This window comes from Microcaecilia unicolor, chromosome 12 (assembly GCF_901765095.1).
Source record: "Microcaecilia unicolor chromosome 12, aMicUni1.1, whole genome shotgun sequence".
Classification (NCBI taxonomy): Eukaryota; Metazoa; Chordata; class Amphibia; order Gymnophiona; family Siphonopidae; genus Microcaecilia; species Microcaecilia unicolor.
In genome coordinates, this window is record NC_044042.1 from 36,375,732 (window position 1) to 36,403,587 (window position 27,856).

General features: G+C 45.9%; 1 protein-coding gene across 1 annotated transcript in view; it reads right to left on the reverse strand.

Annotated features, from left to right (window-relative positions):
* Positions 1 to 684: 684 nt before the first annotated feature.
* The window catches only part of CRTAM (cytotoxic and regulatory T cell molecule), a 46,096-nt gene continuing 18,924 nt past the window's right edge, over positions 685 to 27,856 (reverse strand). Inside the window, exons 6-12 of the mRNA XM_030221699.1 lie at positions 26,503 to 26,574; positions 26,300 to 26,407; positions 23,834 to 23,932; positions 19,113 to 19,169; positions 6,465 to 6,611; positions 3,848 to 3,931; positions 685 to 803 (exon numbers count right to left, since the gene is read on the reverse strand). Of these exons, the coding sequence (XP_030077559.1) occupies positions 685 to 803; positions 3,848 to 3,931; positions 6,465 to 6,611; positions 19,113 to 19,169; positions 23,834 to 23,932; positions 26,300 to 26,407; positions 26,503 to 26,574 (686 nt within the window). The remainder of the gene's footprint in view (positions 804 to 3,847; positions 3,932 to 6,464; positions 6,612 to 19,112; positions 19,170 to 23,833; positions 23,933 to 26,299; positions 26,408 to 26,502; positions 26,575 to 27,856) is intronic.

Sequence of the window (27,856 nt, forward strand, 5' to 3'; positions counted from 1 at the left end):
TTAATTGAACCAGCAAAAGATTGTTTAAAGATATTTGAGCCTCCTGAGTATTCATTAACATAGTTTCCTTCTTTACACTTTAGAGAAGGAACCAAGATGATCTCGAAAGCTTATGTATGTCAACATATTTAGGGGACAATTTTCAAAAATATTTATGCAGGTAAATGTATGTCTATCTAATAAAAAGCCCTTTTGAAAATTGTCCCACCCCCTCCAGTGCACCATCTCATGACCGTGTTCTTTTGTCTGCATGAAGAAAGGTACATTGTACCTGCTTCAATGCAGAATGTGCACTGGCTCACATTTTAAAAAGGCAGCCCTTGTGAATCTTCCCTTTTCAAAATGAACTTGCAGCCTGCAGACTTTGAACAGTCCCCACCTAGATAATTATTTAGGTCTAAAAAAGACTGCAATAATCCAGTTTTTTCTAAGACCAATACAGCTATTAGACCTCCACAAGAAAGGTGAAGACACCACCAAGATGGTACTCTCCCCCTCCTCCCCCCACCCCCCCAAGTTGGTACAACTTAGGTACCATCTATTGGGCATATTTCTGGTTTGTAGCATTGATACATTTTTGTGACAGTATAGAAACCATCACAGTGTTAAAAACAAACTAAATCATTGAGAGTTCTACAGTACCAAACCCATACAAACAGCATGGGCAACGATAAATGACAAACTTTATACGATAGTTTCATCTTCTGCAGTAGGTGTGACAGGATCCACATTCTCTTTTGAACTCCTTGATATAGTGTCCGAAAATACTTCATTAACATACAGTACTGGCTTGTGATTGGTAACTGGAAGAAAATGAAGACTGTGCTGTCATTAAAGTGAATAAAGGAATATTTGATTAAAAAAAGACTATTTTTATACATTCCTCAATGATTTGAAATAGATTTCATGTTAATTTTTTTATGCAGTATTATTAGTGAAAGAGGCACGATATGAGCCAGCAAATTTCCATGTATTTTCCTTGGTTATAAAATAAACTATGTACTTCAGGAGGGTGCACTTTCAATTGTGTACCTAGCTTGGCTGCCACTTGGGGTGGAACACCCCCTCTTCTAGGCGTGTCACCCGCTCTCCTTCGCTCCCTTCCTCCCAGCAGTAAAGAGGGTGCCCTGAGCAGTCACGTGGTTGTCAGCTCTGCCGGTCCCCTACCCCGGAACAGAAAGTTGACATCAGAAGGGGCAGAGGACCGGCAGAGTCGACAGCCGCACGACTGCTCAGTGCATCCCCTTACTGCCTGTACCCGGAGCGGATCGCACCCACCGCCCTGCCCTTAGTACACCATTGTGCACATTAATCCAACTTTTAAAATCAAAGAACTAAAAGCATCAAGAATTTCTACTCAGGGTTTATAATGTTTAACAATATATTATCATTATTTTCCCCATGTTTAATTGTTTATTGAGTTATAAAAATACTGCATATGATCCAGCATATTACCAACAAAATGAACTGCAAGTTATGAACTCATCTTTACAATAACAGATCTTAATATAACAAGTCAGTTGCCTTCCCGCACGCTCACATCCAGGTCTAAGTCCCAGTTTGCCCAATCCTCTTTCTTTATTCTGCCACACTCTTGTTCCTTCAGTGTGTGCTGTCCAGTCCAGACTGAGATCTCCTCGTAGTAGTCCTACCCTCTCTCTTGCCCCCTTCTGTGTCCCTCTCATTACTAATCCGTAAAGCAACTTAGATCTATCCTCCCCCTACCTCACCCCACTACTTGATCTGTATGTTTCCATTTTCTCCTTCCTAATCCCATTTCCCCTTACATTTATTTGTAAGTTTCTCAAGTGCACAACACAAAGTCCATCTGTCTCTCTGATCCTGCATTGTAGGTTCCCCCACTTTGCTTTGCAGTTAGCAGCAGAGATCCCCATTCTCAAGAGCCTCTTCTTCCATTTGATCCCTCCTCTTTTTACTGTTCCCAATAAACACACCCTTAGGATTGTTTTCCGCTTGTGTCTCCATCTCTTCAATCATTGCCCATAACAACTTCCTCCAAAATGTCTCAGTTTTGAGGCACATCCACCACCCCCTCATTCTATAATGCGGCTTGCAAATTTACGCACCTCACCTTGGGTGTAGGGCTGCCATGAGATACAGCTGGGCCCAAGGGCAGGACCGCTGACTGCTCGCCTCCCCCCCCCCCCCCCACCTGGGACAATGTGCCGCACGCACCCCCACTCAGGCCACCCCCCCCACATTCAGGCTGCAACCCCTGCCTGCACCCTTACCTTCTTGTGTCTGACTGCTCCTCCCTCAGTCCGTTGTCTCCTGCACTTGTGTGCCGGGGCCCAGATGATTGCATTAACGTGATAACCCACCTGGTTTATCGTGTTTATAGAATCATGCGGGTCATGGCACACAGCAGCAGGAGAGAGACAGACATGGACGCAAGCAGGCAGGCAGGAAGAAGCTTGCCAGTGCCGCCCCCCCCCCCCCCCTCTGCTTGGGTGCACATTTGTGCACATAGGTTATAGAACAGTAGCAGTTAAGTGCATAAGATAATTGCATAAATGAGTGCAAATTAGCACTAACAATCAATCAGCAATAATCAGAGCTATCAGGCACTGTTCTATAAAGTTAGGACCGGATTCTGTATAAGGCAGGCGCGTAGCCAGACTTCGGCGGGGGGGGGGGGGGGTCCAGAGCCCCAGGTGAGGGGGCACGTTTTAGCCCCCCCCCCAACTTTGCCCCCTGCCAATGACCCTCTCGACCCCCGCCGTCAACCCGCCGTCGCCTACCTTTGCTGGCGGGGGACCCCAACCCCCACCAGCCGAGGTCCTCTTCTTCTCGCAAAAGGCTTCCTTCTGTTTCTGACGTCCTGCACATTGTACGTGCAGGACGTCAGACTCACAGAACGAAGCCTTGAAGATCAGCTGACATCGGATGTCAGAAACAGAAGGAAGCCTTTTGCAAGACGAAGAGGACCTCGGCTGGCGGGGGTTGGGGTCCCCCGCCAGCAAAGGCAGGCAACGGCGACGGCGGGTTGGCAGTGGGGGGGGGTCGGGCGGGTCATCACGAGGGCCCAGGCCCCACATAGCTACGCCACTGGTATAAGGTGCCTGAAAACTCCGCACAGAAAACATTTCTGCCTAAGAGTATTCTATAAGCAGCGCCTAGATTTAGGCGTGATATATAGAATATGCTTAGTTGGTATCCTAGTATCTAAAAGTACGTGCCTCCATTTACACCAGTGCATAGATTTAGGCACATAGGGCCATACTCTATAACAGTGTACGTAAGTTTTGGAACACCCACGAAACGCCCATTTCTCCGCCCATAACCACGCCCCTTTTTGCAGTAAAATTTAGGCGCAGTGTATTACAGAATATGCTTAAGGAGTTGTGTGTGTAAATTCTAAATATTGCCGATTAGTGCTCATTGCTTGTTAAGCGCTGTTAACAACACTGATTGGCTTGTTAAGGCAACTAAGTTGCACACGCTTTTATAGAATATGTCTGAATTATGTCACAGAACACTAAGCGTGCTATATGGAATCGCGAAGTTAGTGCCTAAATTCTGTAGCATGAAACTGCGGGAGGGGCATGGGCGGAACAGTGGCGAGCCAACACTTACATGCTAAGCTTGTAGAATACTGTCAATTACATACATGACTGCTGCATTTAGGCATGGGCATTTATGCTTTCCATAGAGTTAGTGTACATGGGATTTCTTTGTGTCTTGTTCAGGATTCTGATGCTGCCCACCCTAGACTAGAAATAGCATCCTAGTTAGGATCCCCAGTTTTAGAGCTGGTTATACTTATGTATTGGATCAGAATTGGATGAAGCAACACCAGTCGGGCGAGATCAAGAAGCATACTCACTTTGTCCGTTTCTATCTTGACAGGGATTGTCTTCATTGGATCGGGATCTGTTGCTCTCCACTGTCTGATCGGAAACATCAGTTTCTAAAGAGGAACACCTTGGTAGTTAGTACTTAATTTATTTTGGAGTATAAAGTGCACTTATGCCTGAAGGCTAGGGGCAGGAAATGCAGCTCACATCTGATCCTGGGCAAGTCACTTAACCCTCCACTGGACCATGTACAATAAAACCTCTGCTTTAGATAGCAAACCCATTAAGGACAGAGAAAGTACTTGAATATAATAAATGTAAGCTGCTTTGGGTGCACCACAGAAAAAGTATTTCAAATCTATGGCCCTTTAGCCTTTACTGTTTATCTTTGGTTAAAAATGAAATCAGTTCATTTTGTATCAGCCCTGTGGCCATTCCTGATCATTTTAGCACGGGCATGAAGACATTTACCCCACTATTGTAACTACATTTAAGCACTGGTTGTGTGCTAGGACACCTGCTGAAAACCAGTCTATAGGAAAACTGCCTTATTTGTGGAACTCCTCAGCCTTATTATAATCTGTACCCTTTTCAGTTTCTTTCCTTAATTTGATTGCAATTCTTTTGATTGAAAAGACAAAGAAGAATGAATATATGGCAACATTCTTATCACTTCATGCATGGAGAGGATATGATTCACAAAAGCTTGAACACAAATTCATTTAGTAAAGAGATAGCTAGGGTACCAGGTAATTTATATAAATTACATGACATGTTGCACTTGAAGCATTTACTGAAGGATATTCTTTTATGAAAATATAGATATTCACACAACCTCATTAATACTATACTAGTAAAAAAGCCCCGTTTCTGATGCAAATGAAACGGGGGCTAGCAAGGTTTTCTTCAGAGTGATCATGTGGGAGTGTGTGTGTCCCTGCCCTCTGCCCTCTCTCCCTTCCCCTGTGCTGTCTGTCTCCTCCCCCCTCTGAGTCCAGTCCTTCAGTGTTAAGTTTCCTGCTGTGCTGTGTTTGTGTTACAGAGAGAGTGAGGGCGTCTCTCTCCCCTCCCCCCTCTGAGTCCTTCACTGTTACAGAGAGAGGGATTTCCTGCTGTGCTGTTTTCCTTCACTCATGGGGAAACCGGATATCTCTGGCGCTTCACACTTCCGGCTGGAGGCTTCATTAGAACGTTGGTGGTGCCTTTTATATATATAGATAATGATATAGCCTATTCAAGGATCAGACTATTTTTATTTCTCTTGATATTTTTTTTTTTAGAGAAATGAATATTTAATTGTAGGTTTTCTTTTCTTATGTTCTAAACCAAGACTTTGAACTTTGTTCACGAAAGCACGTTAACCTGTGTAAAAGGTTAACACAGCTGTTCAAAGTGCAAAATACATAAATCTCAACTAACAATCTCTCTTCATCAAAATAATCATATTGTAAAAAGGATGAAAACATCTCAGATATTTTAAGCTTATCAAAATGAATGGCTCTTAAGGGGTTCTGTTTCTCTTTCATCAGTGAAAAACCTCTTAAAATCTTCTTTTTTGTACCACTTAAAAAGTAAAAAATTGAAAAAGCACCTTCCAATCTATAATAAAAATTGTAGTCAACTTTATTGGCACTCAGAAATCAATGAATCAAAAACACTTATTTTAAAACTCAATGGGGCCGTCATTGCACCTTGTGGCTTCTTCAGGTGCCTGCTTGCTAATACTTGCTTCGATAATGTAGCCACTGGTACATTCGGCAGTATGATTGCAAATAGAGCGCATTATCGTTCCTGAAGAAGCTGCGAGGTGAAACAGCAGCCCCATTTTTGATTCATTGATTTTTGAGTGCCGATAAAGTTGGCAGCAATCTTTATTAAAGATTGAAAAAAAATGAACAGTAAAACATTTAAAAATTAAGTGTTACAATAAAGAAGATTTTAAGAGGTTTTTGACCGATGAAAGAGAACACGGAATCCCTTAAGAGCCATTCATTTTGATAAGTTCAGAACATCTGAGGTCCTTTCCTACTTTTTACAATATCCCCAAATTCTATAAATGGCGCTTAAAATTGTGCACATAAATTTTGGTGGGCATCCAAATTGCACGTGCAATTTAATTGAATAACGAGATAATTAGTGCTGATAATTAGGTTGCTAATAATTATCAGCACTAATTGGCATTAATTGAAATTTATGCATGCATTTTTAGTCACAGAGATGTGCGCGTAAATTTTACACACAGCTCCAAGAAGGCTGCGCAGCCATAAGAGGGTCATGGGTGGATCAAGGGCATTCCAACAATTTATGTCTGCACCTTATTTAGACATGAGGCTTTACTTGGTGTAAATCCTCGCATCTAAAGTTAGGCCCTGATCCCGGCATTAAGCGTATTCTATAAATGGCGCCTTTCAGTTGACCAGATAAGTGCCTATAAATATGTAGAATCATTCCTATCAGCAGTATATCAAATGAAATAGAACTTGAAACCTGTCAGAGAGATAAGAGTTAATAATTAATGCAATAGTACAATAGCATGAAGATAATTATCTGGCATAATTCATCCCTAATCTGTTAAGAGTACCATTTTCTAAAAGGTACCTAGAACATGTAATATCACTAGATCACCCTTAGTTGGGAATGGCTCACCTTTCTTCCAGGCAAGGTGCGCTTTCCTTAACTTCCTTGCAAAGAGCTGGACAATGATGAGCAGAATACAAATCAGGAAAACCACAAGGATGATTAACAGCACACCACTTTTCCTCTGTGCGGTCCTTGCAGAGGGAATCGTTATAGCTGCAATGGAAATTGTATTTCTTACTGACCTCAGCTCAATAGAGACACTTAGGGCCAGATTCTATATATAGTGCCTAGAAAATCCACACAGAACACATTTACGCCTAAGCATATTCTATAAGCGGCACTTAGATTTAGACATGGTATATAGAATACGCTTACTTGATATCCTAGTACCTAAAACTATGCGCCTCTATTTACACCAATGAAAGCAAGGCTATAATTTTTCGAGACCTCCTTCTAAAAACACCTTTGTTCTAATGGATTTCTGTGGATTATTAAAAACTTTTTTCTTTCTCTACATAGGCATTTTAGAAAGGACATACAAAATAGAATTGAGGCATCCAGGTCAGGATATCTGCTGATACAGACCCTGTTCGAAAAACACGAAGAAATGGATGTTTATGTACCAGTTATGTGTAGGAGGAGAATCCATTTTAGACAAATAAACACCTAAAATATCAACAGGTCAAAGTAGGCACATAAACATTTGTGCTGGCAATAAATATTTCACATTGCAGAAAAGCAGCACAAATGTTTATATGACTGAACATAAATGTTTATTTTAGCTATTTTTGAAAAGAGCCCGATATTCAGTCGGCGGCGAGAAGCACTTTTGCTGTCTGCCGCTGGTATTAAACCTGAATATTCAATGCCGGGCCATTTCCAACGACCAGCATTGAGTATGCAGGGGTTTTTTTAACTGCTAAAAAGTTAACCAGTTATGCCGATATTCAGCGCTAACCGGTTAACCTTTTAGTTTTTTTGCAGTTAAAGATAGGACAGCTATTTATGCAGCCTATTTTAACTGATGGACATAGGGGTTCTTTTACTAAGCCACAACAAAGCTATTAGCTCACGGTAGAAATCAGCTGGCAGTAAACGCCAAGATGACCTCAGGCATATAATGGGTGTCTAGGCGTTTAATGGCAGCTGATTTGTACCTCGAGCTAAAAACGCTACCGCGGCTTAATAAAAGACCGCCGTAGCTGGTTAAGTGCTGAATATCCGTGCCTAATTGGGTATGTTGTGTGATATGGCTGGTTAGCAGGTGACTGTGAATATTTAGTGGGAGATAACCAGTTATCTCTTGCTGAATATCCATGGTTAGGTGCCGATATGCTATTTAACCAGTCAGCAGCCATGTCTGGCCAGTTAAATAGCATATATATGTACAAGTATAAAAGAAAAGTGGGATGTTTGACCACGGAAAACCAAAGACTGGACAAGTGGATTCTTAAAAACAGTTATTGATGAAAAAAGACTCGACACAAACGTTGTGTTTCGGCCGTTAGGCCTGCATCAGGAGTCTCAGTCGATGGAGAGAGGATAATATAAGCGTTTAGAAGTGCTTGGTGTGGTGATCAATAAGATAGGTCTCAGTCGATGAAAAAACAGTTGATGCAACCGTTTAAAAGCACATTGTCTGGAGATCAATAAGGTTGGTCTTTAGAAAGACCTTTTTTCGGAAAAGCTCGCTCATAGACAATTGAGATGTCAGCGAGCTTTTCCGAAAAAAGGTCTTTCTAAAGACCAACCTTATTGATCTCCAGACAATGTGCTTTTAAACGGTTGCATCAACTGTTTTTTCATCGACTGAGACCTATCTTATTGATCACCACACCAAGCACTTCTAAACGCTTATATTATCCTCTCTCCATCGACTGAGACTCCTGATGCAAGCCTAACGGCCGAAACATAACGTTTGTGTCGAGTCTTTTTTCATCAATAAGCAACTGTTTTCAAGAATCCATTTGTCCAGTCTTTGGTTTTCCGTGGTCAAACATCCCACTTTTCTTTTATACCTGTATTCTCTCGTGGGGCGTTCGAGTTCTCCGCCTGCGGCGGATTATCTGAACAGTTAAATAGCTTTGAATATTGTGGGGTAAATGCTTATTTTTCCCAAACTTGTCACAGAGCCCAGTATCCCTTGCCAGTTTCACTTTAAATGGGAGACATCAATCATTGCGTTATTAAGATGGCAAGGTTCCCTAGTTTCTCCGGTGGTATACTGCTCAATAGGAGCAGTTTTCTGAAACCTAGATGTCTCAAGTAACAGATGTAAATCGCCACGTGGATCTGTGAGGACATAGACGTTCATTCCCCTTCTCAAATTGAGAATGCACATTTTTAGGCCCATTCATAGCTGACCCAAACATGCCCAGATGACATCCCTTTGCCATCTGTACATTCTTAAAGCATGTATTTCTCAGCTTCGTAAAAATGACTTAGATGTCTACGCAATATGAATTTTTAAGTGCCAGTTTATGCATGCCTAAAACATAAATGGTGCTTCAAAAATAGAACCTTAGTATGTTGGCGTGTATTCTCATTGTATCTTAACCTAGAGATTTGGTTCCATCAACACAATGATTTGTTCTCTTACAGTGGAGGCAAGTCATGACCCTCTAATATCTAGAGCCATCAGTTCTGACCAAACTGATACCCTCCTCCCCTTTCCCTCTAGATTCAAACTGCTTTCATTAGTAAAGTGATTTTTGTGTACTCATGAAAACCTGCATTTATCAATCATGAAGCCAATCAAGTGGTAGGAAATCAATCTTGGAAGAACACTATCTTGCCTAATCTACTTCACTTTTAGCAAACATTAGAGTGCTCATTTTCACAATCTATTTTTGTATCAGAGGCAATGGAAGGTTAAATGACTTGCCCAAAACCACAAGGGGCAGCAGTGGGATTTTGAACCAGGCACCTCTGGATGGCAAGCCTGGTGCTCTAATCACTAAGGAGGTCTTTTACTAAAGCTTAGCTCGAGTTATCTGCAGCAGGGCCCATAGGAATAAAGTGAGCCCTGCTGCAAATAACTCGAGCTAAGTTTTAGTAAAAGACCCCCTAAACTACTCTCCACTCTGCTAGACTAAGCGAAAAATAGAACAAACTTGTTACATTCTCCACTGCAAGTGTTATACCTGGAACCGATAATATATCATCATTATTAATCAACACCACACCAAGGGCTAGATTTACTAAACTGAATTACTGTGTTAGCATAAGCTAATGCAATTAGCCTGCTTTATTGCAAAAAAATGGATCCTGAAGTAAATGATAGGTACTGATGTGAAAGCACATGATAACATGGTAGTGCCTTTTTGTAATCTAGCCCTAAATTTTCCTTTACAGTAGAAAATAAATAAATAAAGTTGTACTTCATATGTACATTTTTTTTAGATGAAACACATTGTCTGAATTTATTTTTATTTCTCAATGTGTTGTCAGTATGGTGTCCATTTTCCTTAAGTAACAAAAAACACTGGAAACCCACTGGCAAACAAATGATAGAATCCAAGAAACAGGTGGGGGAAAGGGTATGATACATACCTGTAGCAGTTGTTCTCCGAGGACAGCAGGCTGATTGTTCTCACGACTGGGTGACGTCCGCGGCAGCCCCCACCAACCGGAAAGAAGCTTCGCGGGACGGTCGGCACGCAGGGCACGCCCACCGCGCATGCGCAGCCGTCTTCCCGCCCGTGCGCGACCGCTCCCGCCAGTTGAATGACTAGCAAAAGATGAAACACACAACTCCAAAGGGGAGGAGGGAGGGTAGGTGAGAACAATCAGCCTGCTGTCCTCGGAGAACAACTGCTACAGGTATGTATCATACCCTTTCTCCGAGGACAAGCAGGCTGCTTGTTCTCACGACTGGGGTATCCCTAGCTCTCAGGCTCACTCAAAACAAGAACCCAGGTCAATGGAACCTCGCAACGGCGAGGAAACAACAGGAATTGACCTACGAAGAACAACTAACTGAGAGTGCAGCCTGACCAGAATAAATTCGGGTCCTGGAGGGTGGAGTTGGATTTACACCCCAAACAGATTCTGCAGCACCGACTGCCCGAACCGACTGTCGCGTCGGGTATCCTGCTGGAGGCAGTAATGTGATGTGAATGTGTGGACAGATGACCACGTCGCAGCCTTGCAAATCTCTTCAATAGTGGCTGACTTCAAGTGGGCCACTGACGCTGCCATGGCTCTGACACTATGAGCCGTGACATGACCCTCAAGAGTCAGCCCAGCCTGGGCGTAAGTGAAGGAAATGCAATCTGCTAGCCAATTGGAGATGGTGCGTTTCCCGACAGCGACCCCTAGCCTGTTAGGGTCGAAAGAAATAAACAATTGGGCGGACTGTCTGTTGGGCTGTGTCCGCTCCAAGTAGAAGGCCAAGGCTCTCTTGCAGTCCAATGTGTGCAACTGACGTTCAGCAGGGCGGGTATGCGGCCTGGGGAAGAATGTTGGCAAGACAATTGACTGGTTAAGATGGAACTCCGACACCACCTTCGGCAGGAACTTTGGGTGAGTGCGGAGCACTACTCTGTTGTGATGAAATTTAGTATATGGAGCATGAGCTACTAGGGCTTGAAGCTCACTGACCCTACGAGCTGAAGTAACTGCCACCAAGAAAATGACCTTCCAGGTCAAGTACTTCAGATGGCAGGAATTCAGTGGCTCAAAAGGAGGTTTCATCAGCTGGGTGAGGACGACGTTGAGATCCCATGACACAGTAGGAGGCTTGATAGGGGGCTTTGACAAAAGCAAGCCTCTCATGAATCGAACGACTAAAGGCTCTCCAGAGATGGCTTTACCTTCCACACGATAATGGTAAGCACTAATCGCACTAAGGTGATTCCTTACTGAGTTGGTCTTGAGGCCAGACTCTGATAAGTGCAGAAGGTATTCAAGCAGGTTCTGTGCAGGGCAAGAACGAGGTTCTAGGGCCTTGCTCTCACACCACACGACAAACCTCCTCCACTTGAAAAAGTAACTCTTTTTAGTGGAATCCTTCCTAGAGGCAAGCAAGACCCGGGAGACACCCTCAGACAGACCCAACGCAGCGAAGTCTACGCCCTCAACATCCAGGCCGTGAGAGCCAGGGATTGAAGGTTGGGGTGCAGCAACGCTCCGTCGTTCTGCGAAATGAGAGTCGGAAAACACTCCAATCTCCACGGTTCTTCTGAGGACAACTCCAGAAGAAGAGGGAACCAGATCTGACGGGGCCAAAAGGGCGCTATCAGAATCATGGTGCCGCGGTCTTGCTTGAGCTTCAGTAAGGTCTTCCCCACCAAAGGTATGGGAGGATAAGCATACAGGAGGCCGGTCCCCCAATGAAGGAGAAAGGCATCTGACGCTAGCCTGCCGTGTGTCTGAAGTCTGGAACAGAACAGAGGCAGCTTGTGGTTGGTCTGAGAGGCGAAAAGATCCACCGAGGGGGTGCCCCACTCTCGGAAGATCTTGCGTACCACTCTGGAATGGAGCGACCACTCGTGCGGTTGCATGACTCTGCTCAGTCTGTCGGCCAGACTGTTGTTTACGCCTGCCAGGTACGTGGCTTGGAGAAGCATGCCGAACCGACACGCCCAACGCCACATACCGACGGCTTCCTGACACAGGGGGCGAGATCCGGTGCCCCCCTGCTTGTTGACGTAATACATTGCAACCTGATTGTCTGTCCGAATTTGGATAATTTGGCAGGACAGCCGATCTCTGAAAGCCTTCAGTGCGTTCCAGATCGCTCGGAGCTCCAGGAGGTTGATCTGCAGATCCTTTTCCTGGAGGGACCACAGACCCTGGGTGTGAAGCCCATCGACATGGGCTCCCCACCCCAGGCGAGATGCATCCGTCGTCAGCACTTTCGTGGGCTGCGGAATTTGGAATGGACGTCCCAGGGTCAAATTGGTCCGTATGGTCCACCAGAGCAGTGAAGTGCGGCAACTGGTGGAGAGGCGGATGACATCCTCTAGATTCCCGGTGGCTTGGAACCACTGGGAAGCTAGGGTCCATTGAGCAGATCTCATATGAAGACGAGCCATGGGAGTCACATGAACTGTGGAGGCCATATGACCCAGAAGTCTCAACATCTGCCGAGCTGTGATCTGCTGAGACGCTCTGGTCCGCGAAGCCAGGGCCAAGAGATTGGTGGCCCTCACTTCGGGAAGGTAGGCCTGAGCCATCTGGGAATTCAGCAGCGCTCCTATGAATTCCAGAGACTGAGTTGGCTGGAGATGGGACTTTGGGTAATTTATCACAAACCCCAGCAGCTCCAGAAGTTGAATAGTGCACTGCATGGACCGGAGGGCTCCTGCCTCCGAGGTGTTCTTGACCAGCCAATCGTCGAGATAAGGGAACACGTGCACTCCCAGCTTGCGTAGGTAGGCCGCTACCACCACGAGGCACTTTGTAAACACTCGTGGGGCAGAGGCGAGCCCAAAGGGCAGCGCACAATACTGAAAGTGCCGTGCGCCCAGGCGGAATCTGAGATACTGTCTGTGAGCTGGCAGTATCGGGATGTGAGTGTATGCGTCCTTTAAATCCAGGGAACATAGCCAATCGTTTTTCTGAATCATTGGCAGAAGGGTGCCCAAGGAAAGCATCCTGAACTTTTCTTTGACCAGGAATTTGTTCAGGCCTCTCAGGTCTAGGATGGGACGCATCCCCCCTGTTTTCTTTTCCACAAGGAAGTACCTGGAATAGAATCCCCGCCCTTCCTGCCCGGGTGGTACGGGCTCGACCGCATTGGCGCTGAGAAGGGCGGAGAGTTCCTCTGCAAGTACCTGCTTGTGATGGGAGCTGAAAGACTGAGCTCCCGGAGGACAATTTGGAGGCAGGGAGGCCAAATTCAGGGCGTATCCGTACCGCACTATTTGGAGAACCCACTGGTCGGAGGTTATGAGAGGCCACCTTTGGTGAAAAAATTTTAACCTCCCTCCGACCGGCAGGTCGTCCGGTACGGACACTTGTAGGGCGGCTATGTTCCCATGGATCCAGTCAAAAGCCCGTCCCCGGCTTTTGCTGTGGAGGCGCAGGGGGCTGCTTAGGCGCACGCTGTTGACGGGAACGAGCGCGCTGGGGCTGTCCCTGTGCCTGACGAGGCCTTCGGGCCGGCTGGTTGTACCTACGCTTCGCAAAAGAATAGGGTGCAGCCTGCCGGGCCCGGGAAAAACGCCCGCCCGCGGGGGCGGGTGCTGAAGGCGCCCGGTGGGAGAGCTTGTCGAGAGCGGTTTCCCGCTGATGCAGTTGGTCAACCATCTGCTCGACCTTCTCGCCAAAAATATTATCCCCCCGGCAAGGGACGTCAGCCAGTCTCTGCTGGGTGCGGTTGTCCAGGTCAGAGGCACGCAGCCATGAGAGCCTGCGCATCACTATACCTTGGGCCGCAGCACGAGATGCCACGTCACAGGTGTCAAAAATCCCCCTGGACAGGAACTTTCTGCACGCCTTCAGCTGCCTGACCACCTCCTGATAAGGCCTGGACTGCTCCGGCGGGAGCTTATCGACCAGGTCCGCCAGCTGTTGCACATTGGTCCGCATGTGGATGCTCATATAGAGCAGGTAAGATTGGATGCGGGTCACGAGCATGGAGGATTGGTAGGCCTTCCTCCCAAATGAGTCCAGAGTGCGAGACTCCCGCCCCGGGGGCGCCGAGGCGGTATCCCTCGAACTCCGTGCCCTCTTGAGAGCAGAATCCACGACCGCTGAGTCATGGGGCAACTGGGGCCGCATGAGCTCTGGGTCAGAGTGGATCCTGTACTGGGACTCTGCTTTCTTGGGAATGGTGGGGTTAGTTAGTGGTCGCACCCAGTTCCGAAGCAGCGTCTCCTTCAGGACATTGTGCAGCGGTACCGTGGAGGACTCTCTAGGTGGTGATGGATAGTCGAGGACCTCGAGCATCTCGGCCCTCGGCTCTTCCACAGAGACCACGGGAAAGGGAATGCTTATGGACATATCCCGCACAAAGGAGGCAAAGGAGAGACTCTCAGGAGGTGAGAGCTTCCTCTCCGGTGATGGCGTGGGGTCCGAGGGAAGGCCCGTAGACTCCTCTGAGGAGAAATATCTCGGGTCTTCCTCTTCCCCCCACGAGTCCTCATCCTCGGTATCGGACATTAGCTCATGTAGCTGAGTCCGGTACCGGGCCCGGCTCGACGTCGAGGCACCGAGGCCTCGGTGTCGTCGAGCGGTGGACTCCCGCGCCGGCGGGGACGGAGCTCCCTCCATCGACGTCGACGGGGACTCCACCTGCGTGGCGGTCGAGACCGGCACCGCAAGCGGCGGCGGTGTCGACAGCCCCGGCGCCGGGCTAGAGCTCGCCGGCGCCACAGTCATCGGCGCCGGGGGTGCAAGCACCCCCGACGCCGGCACAGCCTGGCGCATCAGCCCTTCCAGGATCCCCGGAAGGATGGCTCTGAGGCACTCGTCCAGGCCCGCTGCCGGGAAAGGCGGTGGGGCCGGTAAGGGTGTCGGTGCCAGAAGCTGCTGGGGGCCAGGAGACGGCACCGAGGTGCCGGAACCCCGACGCGTCGGTACCTCCACCACCGACGGAGATCTCTCCTCTCTACGATGACGCTTCGGCGTCGACTCCCCTTCAGGGTGCACCGAGGGCTCCCGGTGACGGCGCTTCTTGTCCTTTTTCCGGTGCACGTCACCGGCGCCGGAGGGCATGGAGGAGGAGGAGGTCGATCCCCCTCGGTCTCGAGGTACCGGGTCCGACAGGGTTCGGTCCCGTGGCTCACGAGCTGAGGGAGTGACCGGGGCCGACAGCCCACGCGGCCTCTCAACCCCACTCTCACCGGCGGACCGGCGGGCCGACGGGACCTGTTCTCCTGGGGTCGCTGCCATCGGTGCCGATGTCTCGGGCATCGATACCGGTACCGAAGATCCGGCCTTCGATACCGATGCCGTCGAGGTCGACGTCGAGGGGCCGGCGCAAGTTCCAAAAAGACGGTCCCGCAGAACTTGCCTCGCAACCTGAGTCCGTTTCCGGAGACCGAGACACAGCGCACACGACTTGAGATTGTGCTCCGGCCCGAGGCACTGGAGGCACCAAGCGTGGGTGTCGGTCTGCGAGATCGGCCGGCCGCAGCGACCACACTTTTTAAATCCACTCGGGACCTTCGAGGACATCGACGGAAAAATCGCGTCGGCGAAGTCAAAGTCGGCAATGGTGGCTAAAATCACACCACGAAAAAACTAGCCGACCGAGCGGCCACTAGGCCGCAATGAGGCGTCCCCGCTGGAAGCGAGGGAAAAGGGGAGCGCGTGCTCCACACGCGCAGTCTTTTTTCTTTTTTTTTTTTTTTTTTTGTAACAGAGAAATACTAAAAGGAAATTAATTAAACGAAGCGCGATCCGCGTATACGCGATCGCAAGAATCCGGCGGCTGAAGTAGAGAGAGCGGCAAAGCACGACTCTCTCCAGGCGCGGAAAAAAAGGAACTGGCGGGAGCGGTCGCGCACGGGCGGGAAGACGGCCGCGCATGCGCGGTGGGCGTGCCCTGCGTGCCGACCGTCCCGCGAAGCTTCTTTCCGGTTGGTGGGGGCTGCCGCGGACGTCACCCAGTCGTGAGAACAAGCAGCCTGCTTGTCCTCGGAGAAAAGTGTGTACTATAGCTACCAATGCCAATAAGTCAGTTGTTTAAAAAGTTGGGGGAAAAGACCTCAGACGCCTGTACCTCTCATTGCGCTGTTATATCATACGATACAGCGATTCCATCACAGTGCTGGCTTCAATCACGGGTCATAACCACCCCCCCCCCCCCCCAACAATTCAATTTTATTTATGCAAAAAACTATTATCACCTTATAAAATGTGAAAAAAAATTTTTATAGAAGAAACAAACTTATGGGCAGCAGTGTACAGCAGGTATGGAATGTCCCTACGGGGACCCGTTTCACCAGAAGGCTTCCTCAGGGAACTCAATGCTGCCATGCTTCTCAAATGCTCAATTTCTGTGGCTGTGAAGCCAGGCAGCATTGAATCCCCTGAGGAAGCCTTCTAGTGAAACGGGTCCCCGTAGGGACGTTCTGTAACCGCAGTTTCCTGTGATGCTAATCCAAAGCATTATGCTGTTTTGTTGGGCAATGTGGTATTGATATGGGTGAAGAGCGGTAGATGATTTTTTATGAAAGAGTTTGTTTTTATTAAATGCTTTGATTACAATGTTGAGTGGAAGAGTGGCCTAGTGGTTAGCGCACTGGTCTTGCAATTCAGAGGTGGCCAGTTCAAATCCCACTGCTGTAACTTGTGATCTTGGCCAAGTCACTTAACCCTCCATTGCCTCAGGTACAAACTTATGTAATTTATCCTTAAAATCCAGCGTGGTACCGGAAGATTGGAGGGTGGCCAATGTAACGCCGATTTTTAAAAAAGGTTTCAGAGGAGATCCAGGAAATTATAGACCGGTGAGTCTGACGTCTGTGCCGGGCAAAATGGTAGAGACTATTATTAAGAACAAAATTACAGAGCATATTCAAAAGCATGGATTAATGAGACAAAGTCAACATGGATTTAGTGAAGGGAAATCTTGCCTCACCAATCTACTACATTTCTTTGAAGGGGTGAACAAACATGTGGATAAAGGGGAGCCGGTTGATATTGTGTACCTGGATTTTCAGAAGACGTTTGACAAAGTACCTCATGAAAGACTCCACAGGAAATTGGAGAGTCATGGGATAGGAGGTAGTGTTCTATTCTGGATTAAAAACTGGTTAAAGATAGAAAACAGAGAGTAGGGTTAAATGGTCAATATTCTCAGTGGAGAAGGGTAGTGGGGTTCCCCAGGGCTCTGTTCTGGGACCGCTGCTTTTTAACATATTTATAAATGACCTAGAGATGGGAGTAACTAGTGAGGTAATTAAATTTGCCGATGACACAAAGTTATTCAAAGTCATTATATCGCGGGAGGATTGTGAAAAATTACAAGCGGACCTTACGAGACTGGGAGACTGGGCGTCTAAATGGCAGATGATGTTTAATGTGAGAAGTGCAAAATGATGCATGTGGGAACGAGGAACCCGAATTATAGCTATGTAATGCAAGGTTCCACGTTAGGAGTCACGGACCAAGAAAGAGATCTAGGTGTCGTCGTTGGTGGTACGTTGAAACCTTCTGCTCAGTGTGCTGCTGTGGCTAAGAAAGCAAATAGAATGTTAGGTATTATTAGGAAAGGAATAGAGTGGAGGAGTGGCCTAGTGGTTAGGGTGATGGACTCTGGTCCTGGGGAACTGAGGAACTGAGTTTGATTCCCACTTCAGGCACAGCTCCTTGTGACTCTGGGCAAGTCACTTAACCCTCCATTGCCCCAGGTACAAATAAGTACCTGTATATGTAAGCCGCATTGAGCCTGCCATGAGTGGGAAAGCGCGGGGTACAAAAATAAATAAAATAAAAATAAATAAAACAAAAATGAGGATGCAATAATGCCTTTGTATCACTCCATGGTGCAACCGCATCTCGAATATTGTGTTCAATTCTGGTTGCCGCATCTCAAAAAAGATATAGTGGAATTAGAAAAGGTGCAGAGAAGGGCAACAAAAATGATAAAGGGGATGAGACGACATCCCTATAAGGAAAGGCTAAAGCGGCTAGGGCTCTTCAGCTTGGAGAAAAGACAGATGAGGGGAGATATGATAGAGGTCTATAAAATAATGAGTGGATTTGAACAGCGTGTGTTCATGCTTTCCAAAAATATTAGGACTAGGGGGCATGCGATGAAACTACAGTGTAGTACATTTAAAACAAATAGGAGAAAATGTTTCTTCACCCAATGCATAATTAAACTCTGGAATTCGTTGCCGGAGAATGTGGTAAAGGCGGTTAGCTTGGCAGAGTTTAAAAAGGGTTTGGACGGTTTCCTAAAGGACAAGTCCATAGACCGCTACTAAATGGACTTTAAAAATCCACAATTTTGGGAATAACATGTATAGAATGTTTGTATGTTTGGGAAGCTGCCAGGTACCCTTGACCTGGATTGGCCACTGTCGGGGACAGGATGCTGGGCTTGATGGGCCTTTGGTCTTTTCCCAGTATGGCATTATTTATGTACTTATGTAGGTAGATGTGAAGTGTCTGTTCACACTTTCCAAAAATACTAGGACTAGGGGGCATGCGATGAAGCTACAATGTAGTAAATTTAAAACGAATCAGAGAAAATATTTCTTCACTCAACGTGTAATTAAACTCAGGAATTCGTTTCCAGAGAATGTGGTAAAGGCGGTTAGCTTAGCAGAGTTTTAAAAAGGTTTGGCCGGCTCAAGGAAAAGTCCATAGACCATTAGTAAATGGACCTGAGGAAAATCCACTATTTCTGGGATAAACAGTATAAAATCTTTTGTACATTTTTGGGATCTTGCCAGGCATTTGTGATCTGGATTGGCCACTGTTGGAAATAGGATGCTGGGCTCGATGGACCTTTGGTCTTTCCCAGTATGGCAATACTTATGTACTTAGATTGTGAGCCCTCCTGGGACAGAGAAATATCCAGAGTACCTGAATGTAACTCACCTTGAGCTACTACTAATAAAGGTGTGAGGAAAATCTAAATAAATAAATGTTATCATTGTATATTTCTCTGTTAATGATTTTTTTTTTTTTTTTTGTAACTTGCTCTGGGTTAAAATGGGAAGCTAAGAAATCAGGCAGGACAAAATTAAGAAATAAATATAACCACAATATTAATCCAGCTTTACAGATTGACTAAGAATGGAGACAGACCTGCTGAGTTCTCAACTGGCAATGTTGCTACTTCCAGGCCTGATGATGTTCCAGTTCCTGTTTAAACAGCAAAACAAAAAACATTAGGGTCCCTGTTTACTAAGCCACACTATAGGTGCACTAGCATTTTTAGTGCACGATAAACGGTTGGGAGGCGGGGATAGTGCTGGGCAGACTTATACGGTCTGTGCCAGAGCCGGTGGTTGGGAGGCGGGGCTGGTGGTTGGGAGGTGGGGATAGTGCTGGGCAGACTTATACGGTCTGTGCCAGAGCCGGTGGTGGGAAGCGGGACTGGTGGTTGGGAGGCAAGGATAGTGCTGGGCAGACTTATGCGGTCTGTGCCAGAGCCGGTGGTGGGAGGCAGGGATAGTGCTGGGCAGACTTATACAGTGTGTGTCAGAGCCGGTGGTGGGAGGCGGGGCTGGTGGTTGGGAGGCGGGGATAGTGCTGGGCAGACTTATACGGTCTGTGCCAGAGCCGGTGGTTGGGAGGCGGGGCTGGTGGTTGGGAGGTGGGGATAGTGCTGGGCAGACTTATACGGTCTGTGCCCTGAAGAACACAGGTACAAATCAAAGTAGGGTATACACAAAAAGTAGCACACATGAGTTGTCTTGTTGGGCAGACTGGATGGACCGTGCAGGTCTTTTTTCTGCCGTCATCTACTATGTATGTATATGTTACTATCACATCTTAGTAAACAGAGCCCTAGATTTTCCTGGAGCCACAGAAAGAGTTTGATATTGTAAAAACTGCCTTTTATATTCCTAGACTAAACGTATCATACTGTCTATTTATGAAGCGTGGTAAAGTTTTGTTCTTATCACACAGTATGTGCCAAGCCATTTGTGGTAACAAATGGGGATATTGCCATTATCTTCCCATACCGTTACCACATAGAGAAAACTTTTAGCCAGGGGCGTAGGCAGACTTCGGCGGGAGGAGGGTCCAGAGCCCGAGGTGAGGGGGCACATTTTAGCCCCCCCTGTCGCCACCGACGCCCCCCCCCCCTCCCGCGGGCCGCTTACCCAGTGGTAAACAGCAGTTGGTGCACGCTGCATGCTTACCGCACAGGTAGTGTGTGAGACGTTACTGCTGGGTCAATGGGTGGCAGTAAGGTCTTAGGCCAAAAATGGACGTGTGCTGGTTTCAATTTTAGAGCGTGTCCATTTTCCGGCCCCTTAAAAAAAGGCCCTTTTTCCTAGATGCGGTAAAAAATGGCCCAGCGCATGCCCAAAAGATACGCTCGCATCTACCGCTAGCCACTTTTTACTGTAGTTTAGTAAAAGAACCCCTTAATGTGGGAATTAGCGTAAGCTCAGGCCTGCTCTAACAGTTAACGCAGCAGCTTGAACACTTTGTGTGCACTAATTCTTCCATTTACAAATGCAGTATCAGATGAGGGATGGGCAGAGGAAGGGTGGGAACTGCACCTTACACTTATGGGCTGTGTTACTAAAGTGCAGACAGTTTTGCAAAAACTAGTGCACAGCAAGGGCAATGCCTGTGCGGTAAATGCAGGTGGCATATGCTTTATGGCTACCACTTGGCAGCTACAAAACTTTACCACACATCAGTAAAAGATTAGCTTAGTTTAAACACCCCTTTAGGCTTCTTTTTGTCCATGGTATTTCTTGATCAAGTTTATGCTTTTGGTATAAATTATAAAAATTAAAAAAACAAAACAAAATCCTCTCTCTTTTTACAGAGCTCAGGTTTTTTAAAGTTAATAATATAGCTTTGTTATTGTGTGAATTAATTTATATGTTCCTATCCCACGTAGGGGTGTTCACAGGCTCCAGATTTGTTCAACAGGGTTAATCCAGTCCTGGTTTGCCCTACAGCAAATTCTGATTTCCCAATTATATTCCCAAAGAAAAGTTAACACTACAAATCCATACATGGCATGAGAAAATCCAAGACCATATTAACTTTGTCAGGTGAATATGGAGTCAGCCAACAACCCTAGACCCATGGACTTCCTTTTGCTCCAAGTTACACTTTCCAGTGCTGTTAATCTGGACCCTTTTATCACCGGTAAATTAACCCCACTTTATAGACTTAAGATAAAACCTGTTGTGTTCTCCAGTGTCATCGTTGTTAAACCTGTTGTGTTCTCCAGTGTCAGCGTTGTTTCTTCTGGATTCAATATTGTGCCAGTCCCTATTAATCAATGAAACACAGGCTATTAAATTTGCCTGAAACAATAGAAATACGTTTTAATATTTGAAATGGCACTTTGTTTACACATTTCTCAGATGAAATTAATAGTCTGATTTTTAATTGTACATTTCTCATTTATTATTCATTCTCTGACAAAACCAACTTTCTCTGTATCAGGGCCAGACCAAGGATATCTGATGTCTTAGTGACCTTATATTTTTGCACTCATGCCCCCGCAGGTGTCTCAAAACCCTATTCCCCCCATAGTTCAACATCTCTTTCCCTTCCCCTCTATGTAGTCCAGCTTCTTGTCCTCTGTACCACCCCAATCAGGGTGGCCAGTATCACCCCTTCTCTCTCTACTCCCCCTAAGTGCTACTATCTTAACCTCCCATAGTTGGCCCCACAAAGGTGGCCAATGTCTCCTCCTCTCTATCCTCCTCCCCAGGTGGTCAGCATCTCCACTTCCCCTCTCTACTCCTACCTCCTCCCCATAGCTGGCATTTCCCCTTTCCCTCTCTCTCCCCCCTCCCCCCCCCCCAGGTGGGCAGTATCTTTCCTACCCCTCTATCCTACCAGCAGTACATCTCCTTACTCTCATTCCATATCCAGCATCTCTTCCTCTTCCCTTCCCCCTACAAGGCCTGCTACTTCCTCCCTACGTCCTTCTGGGCCAGGCCCAAGCTTTAAGAAGATTGAGTGGTATATAAGACTTAGGCACAGACCTGTTCTCAAGGATTATCATGTCATGCCCCCTCCAATAGGAAGTCTGTATCAGAGGGGGCGGGGCATGGCAGCACTTGGGCATGGGCCTGCACTTACAAGACCCACAAAGTGTTCAGTACTATACTATTTAAGCTCCAGGTATGGTCTGGGAGGGGGTAAGTATGGTCTGGGATCTGGCAGGGAAATGATGGGAGCCCCCTGGAGCCATGTCCCACATATTCAACCACCCTATGCAGACACTAAGTCTGCCTAGGGGCAGGGCTGGCCTTGCTCTATATCTATTCATCTTTTCTAATGTAAGCCCTTAACAAATCTTGGACCCAAAATGCCTTCTCAATCATTTACTATGTTACTATGTTATGTGACAGACAAACAAATGGTCTATGAATAGGGCCGAAGCCTTGATGATTGATGCTACTGCTCAGAAGTTTCATAGTGCACTAAGTTAGCCCCTGTATCTATGGTGCTATGTGTACAATACAGGGTTGCCAACTAAATCCAGATTCGCCCAACATGGTTGATCCAGTCCTGGGCTTACCCCATGGCATGCAGGGACTTGTGTCTGATTTCCCCATTGGATTCCCCAAGAAAAGCAAGACTACAAGTCCCTGCATGCATTGGGGTGCTGTCTCACTGACAGCACTGAAAGAGAACAGAAAGGCTACTAAGGTTTGCTTTAACTCCCCTCTTATCTGAAATGATGAGCATGTCACACTGGCCAGCTATGCTGAGGTGGAACTGTTAGAAGAACCTTTATGGAATTTAGATGAGTTGTCATTGATGCCTAATGCAGTGTTCTTTAAAAGTCTGATTTTGACCCCTGAGGCAGGCGACTGCATCTGCTGAAACACAGACCGTGTCGGGTCCATATTTCTGGTGCTTTTATTAAAGAACTTTGAAATTAATCTCCCTGATTGATCGTCACTTGCATCATCTTCTATTATCCCTTGGTTCCTGCATTGGGGTAAGCCCAGGACAAGATCAACACTGTCGGGCGAATCTGGATCCAGTTGGCAACCCTAGTACAATATGGAGGTAATCTTCTAAATGTATTCTCTGTGAACAAGCTGGATAAGGCAGCCACACAGAAGTGAAGTGACCACATATGCATGTAAATGGCCTCATAAAATATCGAGCAGTGTAAAAGCACGTGTCATGACATGGTAGCATGTATGTTGCTGGGAGGTGTGTACAGAAGCGGAGTTTGCAAGGATGCAGGTAGATTATAAAATATGCTAATGTGTGCACAGACATGTAACTGTCCATCCCTGCAAGGTAGGTAGGTGTGATTTTTGCCACTTACGCTAGTATATTCTAAAGACACAGTCTATGGGCCCTTTACTAAAGCTTAGCGCATGGTAACAGAGCCAATGGCTTCATAGGATTTAGCACTAAGCTTTTGTAAAGGGGCCCCTTTGTGTCCTTTATAAAGTAGTACCTAAGTAGGCATCTATTTGCCCTCTTGAACCAGGTACCCTGTTATACAATTACCCTCCACATGTGGAGGAGTAGCCTAGTGGTTAGTGCAGCGGACTTTGATCCTGGGGAACTGAATTTGATTCCCACTGCAGCTCCTTGTGACTGTGGGCAAGTCACTTAATCCTCCATTGTCCCAGGTACAAAATAAGTGCCTGTATATATGTAAACTGCTTTGAATGTAGTTGCAAAATACCACAGAAAGGCGGTATATCAAGTTCCATTTTCCTTCCCTTCCCCTCTATATCAGAATGTCAAACCAATAAATGCCTTGAGTGCATATCCACTTCTTTTTCTGTTCAGAACACAAAATCAATCATATCATTTAGTTCACAGTTTAATAGTGCTGTGTAACACACCTGGATCCTTACTAGTTGTCGTTCTGGAGCTGTGTGCTCTTGGCTTGGCTGTTCCATAATATTCCTTCAGCTGCTGTACATCAGAGGTCATTTCAGACCCTGGGAGAAATAAAAGAAAATGCTTTGCTTTTTGTGTGTTATAATCCATGTAGATGGGAACAAAAGACACATATCTACAGTGGTAATATTTAAAATAGCAAAATTCAATTTGCAGACTAAAGAGATATTTTAAGACATGGACTAGTATTAAGTACTTCGAATTATGACTCTGATCCCTCTGCCAGGCACTTTCCCTCACAGAACTAGACTTGGGTACTGGTTTCACAACACCTTTCCTTCTCTGTCCACTCTTGAGGATTTCATTGTCCAGGCACCAGAAATGCAGGGCTGGTACAAGAATATTAGGCACCCTAGTACCACCCCTGAATTAACTTTCAGACCCCTCAGGGTTAATACTTCTTAACCCTCTCTCCAGGCATACCAATTGGGTTTTCAGGTTTTCATGCATGAGATAGATCTACATGTACTGGAGACCCACTGTATGCAAATCTGCAAAATGCATATTCATTGTGGTAAACCTGAAAACCTGACTGGTTAGGTGTGCCTCCAGGAGAAGGCTGAGAAGCACTACTTCCTTCAATAATCTGATCATTTGAACACCACTCCTCTCAGAGCAATCTTGTAAAAATGCATAATTGGCTCATACTTTTAAATATTAACTATGTGTGTGTATGTATATAAATATATATATATATGTGTGTGTGTGTGTGTGTGTGTGTGTGTGTGTGTGTTTCTACTAGCAAAAAAGGTGCCTTTACTCAAATGCTAAAGCCACCCTTCAGGGGTGAGGTGATCACTGATGGACCCATCCCACAATAGCCAGGCCCCCTGCAACCAGTCACAGAATCTATGACAAGGCAGAATTGGTGTGTAGAGCCTGTCTCCTTGAGGCTAGAAGTATGTGTTGCTATCACAACCTATTGTTTTGCTTTGATTGCAACCTCTCTTTGCCACACCTCAGAAGCTGCTATCCTAGGCAGTCACCTATAATGGTTCAGCCAACCCTGACAGGTTACTCTGATACTACACACAAGAGATCAGTGTTTGATTATGTGCTGCCATCTGGTGCTTGCAGAGGGAATAGGCAGAAAGAAATACAGATAACATAAATTAATAAAGAGAACTGCTCAAATGCCTGGAAATTAAAATTAAATGCATAAAAAGTGCAGTGTCATACATTTACAGCACAGAATTCCAAAGGGAAAATACACAGTGGAGGGTCTGAACTGGTCGGAACCAGCTTAAACTGGTTCCAACCGGTTTAGACTGGTTCCTACCAGTTTCGGTTCTGACCGGTTCAAACCGGTTTAAACAAGTTCAAACATGCTCATGGTTGCCGTATTGAGGAGGAGGACAGCTGTGGCAAAGGCTCTTGCCATTCAATTTGCCTAAGGGAGAAAGGCAGGCAGGGACCAGATGCTGGGAAAGGGAGAAGACGCACTAGGCTGAGGGAAAGGCAAGGAGCACATCCAGGGCCACCAAGAAACAAAGCTGGGCCTGGGGCAAATAATCTTCAGGGACCCACCGCCACCCCCCCCCCCCCCCCCCCACATAAGCGAACAATTCCAGATAGCTGGAATTTACACATGTAAATCTGCACTACATGCATGTGCAAAGGGATATATATAGGTCCTTCTTCCTGCCATGTCCCGCCTCCTGTGATGTAACTTCCTGTTTCTGCATAGGTACGACATAGCATGATGAAGGACCTGTGGCCGGCAGAGCAGTGACTTTTGATCGCTGGCGTCAGGCCCTCCTTGGAGGCTAGGCCTGGGGGGAATCTTGCCCCTCCCCCTGAGCACATCTTGAGGGAAGAAGGAAGAGAAGTGGGTCAAATGCTGTGGAGAGAGAGAAGAACAGGGGGTGAGATGTATATATTGAGAAAGAAAAAATGGACAAGAGAAATGGATGCTGTGGAAAGAAATGAGGAGGAGAATCTTAGAGATAAGGAGCGATAAAGGGATAAGAATAAGAAAGGAGGGATGTGTCTGCTACTACTACTACTACTACTACTACTATTTAGCATTTCTATAGCGCTACAAGGCGTACGCAGTGCTGCACAAACATAGAAGAAAGACAGTCCCTGCTCAAAGAGCTTACAATCTGGGCTAAACAGAGGATGGGGTAATAGAGACAGAGGGAGGTGGGTAGGGGTGGAGGAGAGAGATAGAAAGAGAGTATGCTGCTGGGTGTCGGGGTGATGGTAGAGCTGGAAAAAGAGCAGGAAGTGGTACTAGAGTTGCCACGCTCAAGAGGAAGTACTGTGTCAGAGTTGCCACTGCCATTAGGAGGGTGCTAGATTGTAGCTAGTAGGTATATTAGGACTGGGGGAAGGGGGGCACACTGTGCTGACAATTTGCCTAGGGCACCCAGCACCCTTACAACAGTCCCATTATGTGAACGTACAGATGGTATGGCTGGATTCTTCGGTTGCCGCCTGGGTGCTGTTTGTGAGTGATTCTTCAGTTGAAGACTGATTAGTTACTGTTTGTTCCGATTCTGAAGGCACATGTGCTACAAGCAAAACAAAAACAGAACCAGCTGCTCAGCAATTGCATTGAAAGAACTGAAAATAATGGTAGCAGGCTTGTAGAATTTCTGGCACCTACCAGTATAGTTTTGGGGACTGAAAGACGTGACTGGGCCTAGTTCTGGGACATTTGTCACCACATCAGTCGTTGCTGTAAATCAATAGAAACAAAGTGAATTAAGCTTTTACTATTTTTGAGAGACAGGTAAGCTGGGAGTTATTTCATCTTGTGCAATTGTACAGAGTTGCATTTCAGAGAACTTCTAATTCCTGTAAGATCTATTCTTTCTCTTTTGTAGTTTTGTGATGTCACAAAGAGAGTCCCAACAATATAATTCTTTCCCATTCCTATCAGAAATAAAACCCTGCAGGGCTCAATATAGTTGCCTTTCACATGATTCGTGGTAGGATACCAAAGTTCTTTATTTATTTATTTATTTATTTGTTGCATTTGTATCCCACATTTTCCCACCTACGTGCAGGCTCAATGTGGCTTACAATTTTCCGTCGTGACTTATGTCATTTCAGAATACTGTCATAGTAATGCTTGAAGGTTTTCACTGATATACACTGTCAGCTAGCACATTTGCTTATTTCCAATCTGACGAAGAAGGGCAACCTTCGAAAGCTAATCAAGAAATGTATTACGTTATGTCCAATAAAAAAGGTATCATCTTATTTTCTTTTCCATGTTTTATTTTGTTTGATTTCTATAGATTCTACATGGAATGTTGCTATTCCACTAGCAACATTCCATGTAGAAGTCGGCCCTTGTAGATCACCAATGTGGCCGCGCAGGCTTCTGCTTCTGTGAGTCTGACGTCCTGCACAGACTCACAGAAACAGAAGCCTGCGCAGCCTTCTACATGGAATGTTGCTAGTGGAATAGCAACATTCCATGTAGAATCTCCAATAGTAGCAACATTCCATGTAGAATCTCCAATAGTATCTATTTTACTGTCATAGTAATGCTTGAATGTTTTCACTTATATACACTGTCAGCTAGCACATTTGCTTATTTCCGATCTGAGGAAGAAGGGCAACCTTCGAAAGCTAATCAAGAAATGTATTAAGTTATGTCCAATAAAAAAGGTATCATCTTATTTTCTTTTCCATGTTTTATTTTGTTTGATTTCTATTGATAAGAATACATATACAATTGGTAATATATATAGAACATGGATTGCATATTAAAATTAAACAATACGGTAAAGGGAGAACATAATCCGATTGTTAAGTAAATGATGGTGAATTACAGTTCCAATTATAAGTCATTATGGTATGTCTTATTAAAGAGATGTGTTTTCAGTACTTTACGGAAGTTAATTGGGTTACGAATTATTTTCAGGTCCAATGGTAGAGCATTCCACATTTGTGAACTCAAGTATGAAAAACTGGATGCATGTATTAATCTATATTTTAGACCTTTACAG